At 34.1% G+C, this 12,885-nt stretch overlaps 1 protein-coding gene across 1 annotated transcript in view; it reads right to left on the reverse strand.

Annotated features, from left to right (window-relative positions):
* HELLS (helicase, lymphoid specific) overlaps positions 1-12,885 on the reverse strand; it is a 35,281-nt gene that overhangs the window by 6,281 nt on the left and 16,115 nt on the right. The window contains exons 11-21 of the mRNA XM_019739873.2: positions 12,032-12,228; positions 9,518-9,614; positions 8,033-8,194; positions 6,816-6,955; positions 6,585-6,723; positions 5,343-5,426; positions 5,141-5,260; positions 3,364-3,480; positions 2,896-3,055; positions 556-652; positions 393-469 (exon numbers count right to left, since the gene is read on the reverse strand). Of these exons, the coding sequence (XP_019595432.2) occupies positions 393-469; positions 556-652; positions 2,896-3,055; positions 3,364-3,480; positions 5,141-5,260; positions 5,343-5,426; positions 6,585-6,723; positions 6,816-6,955; positions 8,033-8,194; positions 9,518-9,614; positions 12,032-12,228 (1,390 nt within the window). The remainder of the gene's footprint in view (positions 1-392; positions 470-555; positions 653-2,895; positions 3,056-3,363; positions 3,481-5,140; positions 5,261-5,342; positions 5,427-6,584; positions 6,724-6,815; positions 6,956-8,032; positions 8,195-9,517; positions 9,615-12,031; positions 12,229-12,885) is intronic.

Raw genomic sequence — 12,885 nt, forward strand, 5'->3', positions numbered from 1 at the left:
AAACAAGTGAGGAGGATTTTATAGAAGAAAAAGGACATAACAGTCAATGAAATTTGGATCCTGATTCAAACTATAAAATGATTTCAGACAACTAGGAAAATCTGGATATGGATTGGGTATTACAGCCAAGTCTCTTAAATGTAACAATGACATAGTGGCTATGTTTGAAAACATGTCCTTGGTAAAAGATGCATGAAAAAGTCATGGGTAAAATGTCGTAATTTTAAGATTCTGATAAAGCAGAATGGCAATGAAACAAGATTAGATAAATGCTGTGAACTGCTGCGGCTGAATGAATTACACATAGGGGTGACATTACAGGTATACTATTCTTTCCACTTATTTGTATGTTCAAAGTTTCTCTGAAAAAAAAAGGCATGAGAGATACTTACCAATGAGATCACTTCGATCTAACAACAACTCTAGATCTTCATCACTAATGACCTTCTCTCTAGATCCTTTTACTTCCCTATAAAAAACCCACAACATTCAGGTCTATATGATAAATCAAAAACATGAATTATATTTTTCGAAAATTAAAAAAAAAACACTTACCTTTCATAATCTCTAGATTTTAATAATTCCATTAATTCCTTAGGGTCTAAGAAGTTCTTAGATGGATTCAGTCCAGATTTACCACCTTTGAAATGATCTAGAAAAAATTTCCAAGATATTCAACATTCAAAATTACTTTTAAAACCAAAATACATTACAAACCAATCAGAATTTCTTACATTAATAAGGACAGATAAAACCAAGTGTTGGTAAAGAAGAAAAGCAACCAAACTCTCACACATTGCTGATAACAGTGTAAAATATATGTCCACTAGGGAAAAGTTTGGCAGTTTCCTACAGGTAAACATATACATATGCTAAGGCCCAGAACAAATAAATGCATATGCCCACAAACACCTGTATAAGAGTCACAATCTGGAAACAATTCAAACATTAAACAACAGAAGAATGGATAAATAAAGTATTCAGCAATTATTAAAAAAACAAACTTCTAATACACACAACATAGATGAATCTCAAATTATTATGCTGAACACAAGTAGCTAGATAAAAAATATACACATATAAATGAATCCATGTATGAAGTTAAAATAAAAACTATGTGACAAAAACCAGTATAGTAGTTGCCTTCTAGCGAGGGGCAAGGAATCATGGGAAATGACTGGAAGGAATGCATGAGGAAACTTTCTTGGATGATGAAAATGTCTGTTACTTTGATCTAGACGACTGTTAACATGAGTGTATACGTATGTCAAAATTCATCAAGTTGTACACTTAAAATCGGGCCATTTTATTGTATGTACATTATACCTCGATAAAACACTGTCAATGTTTTTTAAATTCCTTTCAAATTGTTCTTTGAAATTTTAATCTCTCAAAATACTGAAAATAGAACTTGGAAAAATAAAACTATAAACTTTACTTAATTTAGCTTTAGTTAATGAACAAAATATATTTCCATCGAATTACTAAAGCAGCACACATGAAAAATTTTTTAAATTTGTACAAAATCTTATCAGGACAAAATTCTTTTTTACTCCAATAACAATATATCTAACTACAATCTAAATGTTCCATTAAGTCAAATTAAAGATGTCCAAAATCTAATCCACATTTCCCTCAAAATCAGATACATTGAAGAAAGTACAGCAGGTCCGTAAATAACATCCTTTTGTCACAATGTTGATGAGATGCCACAGGAACTTAACTCTTGTTTATATCAATTAGCCTTTGGGAAAACTGGTGTTGTTCTATATGTCACTTTGCTTAAAGACACCGAACTTATCAATGACTTTAACCTAGGACTTAATTTATTTACAAGTACAAAAGTAACTAAATAAATTGATGGTGATTTTCAACATTATGATATTCTCATTTCTCTATGCTTCACAGCTTACATAGATGATTTTCAACCTTTCTGAAGGTAGCCATCAAGTCATTTATCTAAATATAATTTTATATTAAATGAAAAAAAGCAGATCTTCTCCAAGGAATCTCAGGGAACAGAACACCCACTTCACTTTCCCTACTCAGAATCTTTTCTTGGGGTGGCCAGATGGCTCAGTTGGTTAGAGTGCAAGCTCTTAACAACAGGGTTGCTGTTTTGATTCCTGCATGGGCCAGTGAGCTGCGCCTGCCACAACTCGAATGGAGACAACTGAGCTGCTGCTGAGCTTCCAGAGGGGCGGCCAGATGGCTCAGTTGGTTAGAGCCCGAGCTCTCAACAAGGTTGCCGGTTCAATTCCTGCCTGGGATGGTGGGCTGCTCCACATGCAACTCAAGATTGAAAACGGCAACTGTACTTGGAGCTGAGGGGCCCTGGAGAAAAACACTGTTCCCCAATATTCCCCAATAAAATACATTAAAAAATCTTTTCTAGATTAAAAACACTGAATTTAAAAAAAAACATGATTGAAAGTATGAAAAGAGCATTCTGGAGTAAAGTATTCTTTGAAATAGTGGTTCAAAACAAAGTAAATAGTTTTCTTATAGCATTATTTCAATATACCTTTAATATTCTAGTCTTTTAATGTAATGAACTTGCAAAGAGCCTTGAAAGTTTTCTTAAATCTTTTTGACAGGCAAGTCTCTTATTAAGAATAAACCTTAACATTATGCAAAACCTTGTGACATATTTAGGATATGGTACTTTAAAATTATCCTTGATTGTTTTCTCTGTTCCTCATCTAGACACTCACTAATGTTCATCTTTTAAGTCTGGTCATCTTTTAAGTTAGGTCTTTACAGCTCCAAATTTCCCACTGCCTATTTATTAAATGTGCACTAATCAAGCTGCAATAATTTCTCTTATAAATAAAATAGCAACAAAAATTCGTAACACACAATATACAATTGAAGCAAAAAAGTACTAGAATTTACTTTTGTGGATGATCAACTTTTCCAGTTTTCTTTTAGCAGCTGCTCTTTCCACAATTTTCTGATCAATAGTGTTTGCTGTAACCAGACGATATACAACAACTGGCTTTGTCTGACCAATTCTGTGACATCTATCCTGGGCCTGAAGATCAGACTGGGGGTTCTTTAAGGTTAAAAAGAAAAATAACATTTAACAATATAAAGTTAAAATTATTCAAACTCATACTATGTGGGTCAAGACAACATGCATGATCAAATCAAGACTTTTAAATAGCCTTAACTCAATTTAGACTTCTAGAGTGGTTTTAGACAAAACATGTTCAATTCTTAACACACAGGACACGTGATAAATGATTTTTACTTAAAATGGATATCTTTTCAAAACAGATAAATGAAATTGTAAAGTGTATAATGAAAGATTAAAAATTCATGATGGAAAGACAATGAGCATACACTATACTTGCAACTTACCCAATCACTATCATAAATGATAACTGTATCTGCTGCAGTCAAATTAATGCCCAGGCCACCAGCTCGTGTGCTCACTAAGAAGATAAACACATCTGGATTTGTGTTGAAGTTGTGCATCTAAAAGCGAAAAGGATGTGAACACAGGAATTAAGAAACAAACTATTCCTGCCTGGAATGTGGATATGGTGCTACATGTGGAGCAGCCATCTTATAACCAGGAAAGGAAGGGGGAGGGCAGTGGCGTGCCAAGGTTTATAGATACAACAAGTCAGCATTCTTCAAACTGGGTATGAGTTCTTTAGCATCCAAAGGACTTTTGATGTGGGGAAAACAAACACTGAAAACCCCAGAAGCCATAAAAGTTTAAAAAGACCAATTTTCTGCAAAGAGAAACTTGCCAAAGACTCACCTCTCATGAAACAAAAAAATCAAAAGCATACCCAATGTCCAGGTTGTGGCAAAAAAACCTGGGGCCCTGGGACATGCTGTATCAATGTGACCTTCAGAGGAGCTTGAGACTGAACAGTGCAAGCCAGTCACACAGGGATTCCATGCCTACTTGACTGACCTTCAATAAAAACCCTGGACACGAAGGCTTAGCCAGGTTAGTTTCACTGGTTTACTTCACATGTGTTGTTACATACTGTTGCTGGGAGAATTAAGTCCTGTCTGCGTGACCCCACTAGAAAGCTCACATCTAGTTTCTCCTGGACTGCACCTATGCAACTTCTCTCTTTGTGGATTTTAATCTGCATCTTTCACTGTAATAAACCATAACAGAGAGTGAGAGCAAGAGAAAGAAGCTTTAACTAAAAAAACTGAGGAAATTATTTTTAATTACAACTATTAAAGGTGTCTCCAAAAGAGGCCAAATCATTCAGATCTACAAAAAAATTACAATAAAATATCTGCCCATGTTATTTTCTAAGCACCTTTTAAGATGTTAACTTTTTAAAAAAACAGGAAAAAAAACAAACACACCATACAAGGGAGGCTCACGGGAGATTAATATTAGAAAAAAGTATTAGAAAACAAAAATATTAGGAAAAAAAAAGTATAAGGCATCTTCCCTCAAAAAAATGGTAACAAAAAAGTGGTTGGCTAGGAGATGGGGTAGGCAGGAAAGGTGGGTTACTCAGAGGGGGCATGAGGGACCTTTCTGAGCTGATGGTAATGTTCTAAAGCTTGGTAGGAGCATGGGTCACACACACATATTTATTCATCAAAACTCAGCAAGCGTATACTTTATTTCATTCCCTTCAAGATATGTAAATATTACCTATGCAAGAGACAAAATATGCTGAAGTAATTAGAAGCATCACCTGTAATTTATTTTGAAATATACCAAAAATAGATGGGATGTTGAATGGATTGCTGCTGTATCTCATGTGTGTGATAAAAAAGGAATAGCCAAGTTTTAATGGCAGGTTCTAGGTGGATTCACAGGTGGCTACTGTGAAATTCTTTCAATTGAAAATTTCACAGTAAAATGTTGGGAATGGAGGGCAGAGCCAAAATAGAGAAAAAAAAATTCCTGTTATCCTAATATAGTTACAGGGGTGGTTAAGCAGATTATTAAGTAAGTTTGTGTCAAAAGATATACTATATAATTTGAGAAACACTAAGAGTAAATCAAAATCCTTATATTTTTGATCCTGCTGTAGTGATTTTGGTCTTTTGTATCTATCAATTTGTGGGTCTATTTTGAATATTACTTCAGAAATCAAGACAGTATTTACAAAAAAGAACTTGGTATGTATCACATAAATAGCCTTACATTTTTCTCTCTCTCTGAATAAGACATGGATCCATCAAGCCTGCTAAAGTTGAAATTTCTAAAATGGCAGTAGTCCATCAAAATGTCCAACATTCTTGTCATTTGTGAAAAGAGCAGCACCTGAAATTTAAATATATCTTAGTATCTACGCCAATTAATAAGGAATAATTAAACAATCAAAAAATCCAACTAAAAGTACCACCTTGTGACCTCTGGTTTTTAGTTCTGGCAGCATTCGATCCAAAATTAAGAATTTCCCAGAATTTGTTACCAATTCTTCATCAACCTTAAAATTGGGCAGAAAAAAACAAACAAAAACAAAAACACAGAAAAATAGTCATGATAATCACTAATAATTTGGTTTTTGTCAAAATAAAAACCAGGTGAATAGTTCAATCTTCAATGACAAATAAGTCACTATAAAACTGAAAATTTTAGAAGTTGACCTTGTTATTTGTGTATTTGTTCTATCAGAAGATAATTCTTCCTCTAGGAAAGATACTCTACAATTTAAAACCCACAATCTCACAAAAACAAATTTCAGTTTAGGTATAACCTTAATCTATCGTCCCCACCTTTCTCCCCAAGGCGTTGTATAAGAGAACAATAAGGTTAAATTACTGTACATATGTTGAGGTTTATTCTTTATAGTAGAGTATATTTTCAACAAAATATGCATGAAAATTACTAGAATTCCAGTAGAAATTAAAAAAAAAACAGACTCTTATAAGCAACCTAGTACTGAAGATTAAGAAAATTTTCACCTTTTGGTGTATATCAACTACATCATCAGAGATTATTTTCTTCCTTACTCAAATGAAAAGCTATAAAGCAGTGGTTCTCAAATATGGGTCATTCTGCCCTCCACCACTAGGGTGCATTTGGCAGTGTCTGGAGACACTTTAGGATGTTACAACTAGGGGAGGGAGAAACTACTGGCACCTATTGGCCAGAGGCCAGGGATGCTGCTAAATGGCCTATATCCCACAGGACAGCATCTCCTAAACCAAGAATTATACCGGCCCAAAATAATGTTTCCAGTGGTAAGAAACTGTGCTGCAAACTAGTATGAAACAGTGTTATTGAGGGTTACTGAGAACTGATTTCTTTTAATACTATGCTATCTTTCCATCAACTGACCAAGAAAGCAATTTCATTTAATCTGAAAGCCCGCAACTCAATATCAACTTTTTGGTTCTCTTCTGTGGCTATTTGCTGAGATTTAAACAATGAGCAGCCAGATTGGTTTTGATAAGCTGAAAACTAATTAAAAAAGGAATACTAAAAAAGGCTGACAACTAAAGGTGTCTCTAAAGTAGACAGCAAGTAAAACAGTGGAAAGCAACTACGTTACTAAAAAAATTATATTTCCAATACGAAAAAGGATAATTTCCCCCAACATGAAAAGTCACAGAAACTAAAAGTGTTATTAAATGGTATTTACCTTAAACTCTTGTGTGACTGGGTCTATAGGGTACTCAATCAAATATGGATGATTACAGCATTTACGAAGTAGCATCATTATATTCTGCAGCTTCAGATTAACTTCAGATTCTATAGGAACATTCACTTCTACAACAGCTCTACCAAAAAATATAATCCGTGAAAATGAGAAATTTGGGGGTGGGGAAGGGGAGGAATCAGTTTAAGGGATACTTTATTTTTAAACTCACACCTTTCTCGATCTAACTCTGGCTGAATCTGACTGATCAATTTTTCCAATTCATTAGGGAAATCACCCACTTCGCTGTAATTTATTAACTTTCTCGTTCGCCGTTTTGGTCTCCCAGTGGAACTTAGCTGAACTCTTTCTTTCTGAAAGAGAACAAATTAAAGGAATATCTGTTTAAAAAGTTATGCCCTTAATTTGTAAATATATAAAGTGGGGTATATTTTTATGTCTAAAATGTTTTAAGATAAATAGAAAAAAATTTCATCTTTCATCAGGTTTGGTAATTTCTAAAGTCACAAAATCACGGACTCACAAACTAGCCAAATGCAAGAGTAATATGAAATTTAGTGATTTTAACAGTGATGACAATACCTGAGAATTAAGAGTAAATGTCTTCATATCTCAGGGGGAAAAAGTAAGGATGAATAAAATTATTTTGAATTTATCTAAAGGGATTAAATAGCTTAGAGCTAAAAGAAGGCTCCACATATCTGCATCACAGATCCATTCTTTGGATTGGTATAACACTGCAATGTAATTCCTCACAATATGCAACCACTGTTAAGTTTCTAATAGCTAAATAGCCAGACCTCCCCTTTAATTATAACGAAAACGAGAGAACAGAGTCTAATGCTTGTACAACAGAGAAATGCATAACCATAAGTATTTTGAAAAAACAACAACACACTGGTCAATGGCATATAGTAAAAAATCTGGGCATTTAAATTATCCTAATCTTCAGTTGTAAGATAATCACATCCCACTTCAATCTCTTGCAATATGGTAGGTGACTAAATAAGATATTTGTTACAAATATTCTATTAAGGTTTTGGGCTGTCAATAACATCCTGTAAAGGACCTATATATTTGGGATTGGTCTAGTTGGCAAGCTGTTAGTATACTGTGTGCTTGTTCAAATGTATGTCCAAGTCCATCTCCAGATAGCACGATTAGGGTTAATCTAGGACAGGAATCAAAATTCTTCCCAAGCATTCCAGATGATTATAAAGCAATAAATGCACGAGCCATCATTTAAATTTTGGGAGGACCATACTATTACTAGGAGACCACTTTTGCTCCTGGTCTTACACTTTTTATTCCAGTTAGAAATTCATCCTCACTAAGTCCTGAGAACAGGTGATGAGCCATAAGACTGAAATCAACTATGGAATTTTCTATGTCAATGGTCATTTACAGTGTATTTCAAATTCACATTCTACCTCACTGGATCCAAACATGTTTGCAATTGTACGGTTCACAATGGCTGTATAAAAGGTCTCTTGTTTCTTTGAAAGCGGTGCATAAACGACTACTTCTCGTTTAGGAGGAACTTCAAGAGCAACATCAGATTTTAGTCTTCTCAGTAAGAAAGGTGTTAGAATCTAAAATTTAAACATGAATAAATGTGAATATTGGACATTCCTGTATTCTTAGGGAATACTATCTCCCCACTCCCCTTTATCCCTTTCTCTTTACTTCCTAAATATTAAGTCTCAAAAGGTGAGATAAAATATCTCCTTGAAATTTTCACAGACCAGGACATCCCATCACACAAAAACTCATAGTATTTATCCATAACATTGCACAATTTATTAATTTTTCTAATCTTGAATATTTTAAAAAGTTGAAATAAGGTGATACCTATACTTCTCAGGGTTAAAGTTATAGCTCACAGCTTTTAAAGTGAGGTTTTAGATTAGCAGAAAACCAAAGAATCAACCAATCAACCAACCAGAGATGTGGACATGAAAGCTTTCTTCTGTGAATTCTAAAACTTTAGGCTTAAAATTACTCTCCTTCATTGGCTATGTGATGACAAGTGATTTCCACATTTATAAAACATAGAAGCAACAGATAATTATACCCTTATTAAACTGCTTAGGTCTTTAAAAGAAAACACAAATTGTTTGGAATCATTTTATATCCTTTTTAACTTTAGCTTTAAATATAAATTGATAATTGATTTACACAAAGTTCTTTTATAAGACTCTGTATGTAAATACCCCAGAGGTATAGAGCCAAGCAGAGAGACTACTTTACCAGAGAAAGAGAGAACATCACCAGTTGTTTAAGAAAAAATATCTGTAGACATCAGTCCAGAAACAAATATACTTATAGGAAATTATCCAGAAAAAAAGGTAAAAGATTTGGTGAGATAAGTGTGATTTAGGATATTATATACTTTCTATACTGTTTCAAATTTTTACCATAAATATATATAAACTTTAAAGTGAAAAAATATTATAAGAATTTTGAATAAAATTGTCAAAGCACAAGTAAGAAACTTTTCAGGCCCACATACGAAAATGACTTAGGAGGAGACCTTTGAAAGATTATGTTTGCCTGAAGTAAAGATAGATTGGATGGGTGGAGATTATGAAAAACAGTAATAATGGATCATGCCAAAAAGTAAATTATGCAAATATTACTGGCAAACATTATATTAATACCATTCATTTTCATTTTTGGGCTGACAAACATATCTGTAATCATTAGGGGACAAATGAGTATACATGAAAAGGGCAAAATTTCAAAAAGCACTTGAGTTCTGCTATAAAGCCATGTGTACTCTGGTAGTGGGGGAATAAGTTAAATTTGGGAGGACCCTTATTTTTCAAACTCTACTACAAAGCTGAACAGTTGATCTCTAGGGTTCCTTTTTTATTCTGAGTCCACAGTAAGCAGGATAAGAAAAAAGTCCAAACCTGGTGCAGCATATGCAATACATTCTGTTCTCTTTCTTTAGCAATAATATCTTCAGCAGTTTCAGAAAGATCGGTGATATCAAACCAAGATTCAAAGCTGTAAGAGGAATTACATGTTAACCTATCACATAAACTATATGAACATGATGTTTTACATTTTAAATTTTATATTAACCTGAACATTAAGCAGCAGGTATTTTCTTAAAGGGGACTTTTTCTTTCTGATTTATACATTAACATAATCTTACAATAGTATGAAAATCAAGTCAGCATGAAGGTACATATTTTTTTCTTTTAAGCAGACTGTCACACACAGAACCTCATTTGGAGGTGTCTGGAGTCTTGGAAGCTTGACTACCCTATGTTCTTACAAATGGACCTCTAGAGCTTGTTTGGAGATTCTAGTAGGGGAGCACAGCTACCCATATATACCCTTAACTGAAAAACAATCCTCCTCTTTCAGGGGAGGTCATCCTCTTCCTCTACAACTTAGTGTGTACCTTCAGGAGGGATGCACATGGAGCTGGGAGGGAGGGGGCATCGCTTAATCAGCCAGGATCAATGTGGTGTGACAGATGTCAGTGAGATTGCCCTCATTTCCTAAGGTACACATTTTATTAAATATTTTAATAAAGTGAATAGAAATGAAAACGATCTCTGAAAACCAAGGCGGTATGATCTCTTTGGGGATAACTGTGACATGCTACACCAGTGTTTTAAAGTCTCAACATATATATACCTTGATAATGATATCTACTAGATATTTTTAGTTCTTCATAATGTAAAAAAAAAAAAAATATATACAAATGAGCCAATAAATATAAGCATGCTTTATATTTTATATTAAGCACTATATTGTCAGTAGACCCAATTGGGAAAAATGCTAATAACATTTATGCAGTAGTTAGAACAAATATTTTCAAACTCTGATCAACTGAAGCACATTTTATACATTCAGATTCCCAGCTTCTACCTCTCTGTTCTAACTCAGTAGGAATGTGTATGACCTGGAAATGTTTTCCTTAATTAAATGTTTCCTAGTGACAATAGCAGAGCCTGGATTTGTGCCAATATTTCGTCACCAGAAGTAGAATATATTCTCAAAATAAAACATTAAAAATTAGTTTTCCATATTAACTTTTTCTTAACTGATGCCAAAGTATATATAAACCAATTATTTTGCTCTTCTGATTTTGATATTTCCATCTTATTTTTAACTTCTATTAAGATTTTCTTTTATTCTCAGCATACTAATAGTTTTCTGAAAACAAAAAACTTTTTATTTTGGTTTTCATAATATAAGTTTTAAACAGTTTCTAGAATAAAAAGCACTATGTTGAAACTGGGAGAGTTTGGTTTTACTTTGGCTCTGGCATTAACTAGTTTTATTTTTAATTAACTTTACACCTAGGTTTTCTTATATGTGAGATAGGTGATATAATATCCTTTATCCCCTAAGTTGTTTTATGATAAAATGAGAAAAATCCATGAAGGCTTCAAAGTTAACACAATAAAAAGTCCTATTGAAATATTTTAGGGGGCCGGTCTGGTGGCTCAGGTGGTTGGAGCACCATGCTCCTAATGCCGAGGTCGCAGGTTTGATTCCCACAAGGGCCAGGGAGCTGCGCCCTCTACAGCTAAGATTGGGAACAACGGCTCTCCCTGGAGTTGGGCTGCTTTGAGCAGCCAGAGGTCGGCGTGGGCTGCCGTGGGCTACCGTGTGCGGCCAGTAGTGGCCAGTGGCCAGCGTGAGCGGCCGGCAGCTGGCTAGAGCTGCCATGAGCTACTGTGAGCGGCCAACCGACTACCGGCAACCGACTGCCTCAGCCGGGGGAGCGCAAGGCTCATAGTATCAGCAGGGGCCAGGGAGCTGTGTCCTACACAACTAGACCGAGAAACAACGGCTTGAACTGGAGTGGAGGGAGGCAGAAGAAGGGGAAAACAAATAAAATTTTTTTTTAGTATTCTGACAAAATGTTTTCAATTCAACAGTTTTCCTTTAATCAATGCAAACAAAAACTTTTAATATTTATTTGCTCTCACATAATTTACGTCAGAGTGGAACATATAGTAGGGGTAAGGGGAATTGGTGAAAGGTGATTAAAAGGTACAAACTCCCATTTTATAAGTACTAGGAATGTAATATACAAAATGATGACTACAGTTAACACTGATGTATGACATGTAGGAAAGCTGTTAACAGAATAGATCCTAAGAATTCTCATCACAAGAATTGTTTTCCTTTTACTGCATCTATGCGATGACAGATGTTAACTAAACCTATTGTGGTAATCATTTCACAATATATGTAAATCAAACTATCATGCTGTACACCTTAAACTTACAGTGATGTATGTCCATTATTTTAGAGTAAAATATACAATATGTACCACAAAGAATTTGCCAAAGCTATCATTTTATTTCAGCTATCTAGAAGAAAGGAATTCATTTTCACTAAGAACGCAGATTTTGAGGTTAGGAAAACATAAAGAGTTAAATAACTGGATCACCTACCTTTTCAAGTCATCAAATACATCTGGCAACAAAAAGTTTAGCAATGACCAAAGTTCTGATAAATTGTTTTGCAAGGGAGTCCCAGTCAAAAGAAGTTTGTTATCTGCATTGAATCGTTTTAACTCCCTGATTAGACGGCACTTCATGTTCTTAATTCTGTGTCCTTCATCTACTATTAAGTATTTCCAAAAGCAATGCTAGAATAGAAATTTAGGGAAAATTTTAAAAATGATACATGATTTTCCTAAAAACATTCTGAAAATAAAATCTCTATTAGGGATGAATGTTCAATTTTATCGAATGGTATTTCTGTATCTGTTGATATGTTTTCCTTTGATCTACTAAAAGGATAGATGCATTTCCTAAAACTGATGTGTTCCTGAAATAGACCTCACTTGGCCATGAACTAATAATTAAAGTCCACCTGCTATTATGTATTTAAGATTCTCCATTCACATTCTTTAGTCAGTCTGTAGTTTTTTCTTTCTAATGCATAATCAAGTGTTGATTAGTGATATACTAGATAACTAAAAAAGAATTGAAAGCTTTTATTAGTTAAATATGCTCTGAAAAATTAAATAGCATTAGAATTTTCATTCTTAATGCCTGTATCTGAGATTGACACTTTTTAACTTGCTAGTGGTCTCACTTTTTTGCATAGTTATTGGTTTGTTTAGGTTTTCACTTTCTTCTGGAGACAATTTTAGTAATTTCTGTCTTCGCAGAAAGCCATCCATTTACTTTCTTTAGGTTGTCATGACAATTGTTTTAGTTTCTCATTTTTAACATCGTTCTTCACTTTTCTCTTGACCAGGCAAACTTAATCTATTTTAGTTTGCAAAAATACAGAAATA

The sequence above is a fragment of the Rhinolophus sinicus genome, linkage group LG07 (assembly GCF_036562045.2).
Source record: "Rhinolophus sinicus isolate RSC01 linkage group LG07, ASM3656204v1, whole genome shotgun sequence".
NCBI lineage: Eukaryota > Metazoa > Chordata > Mammalia > Chiroptera > Rhinolophidae > Rhinolophus > Rhinolophus sinicus.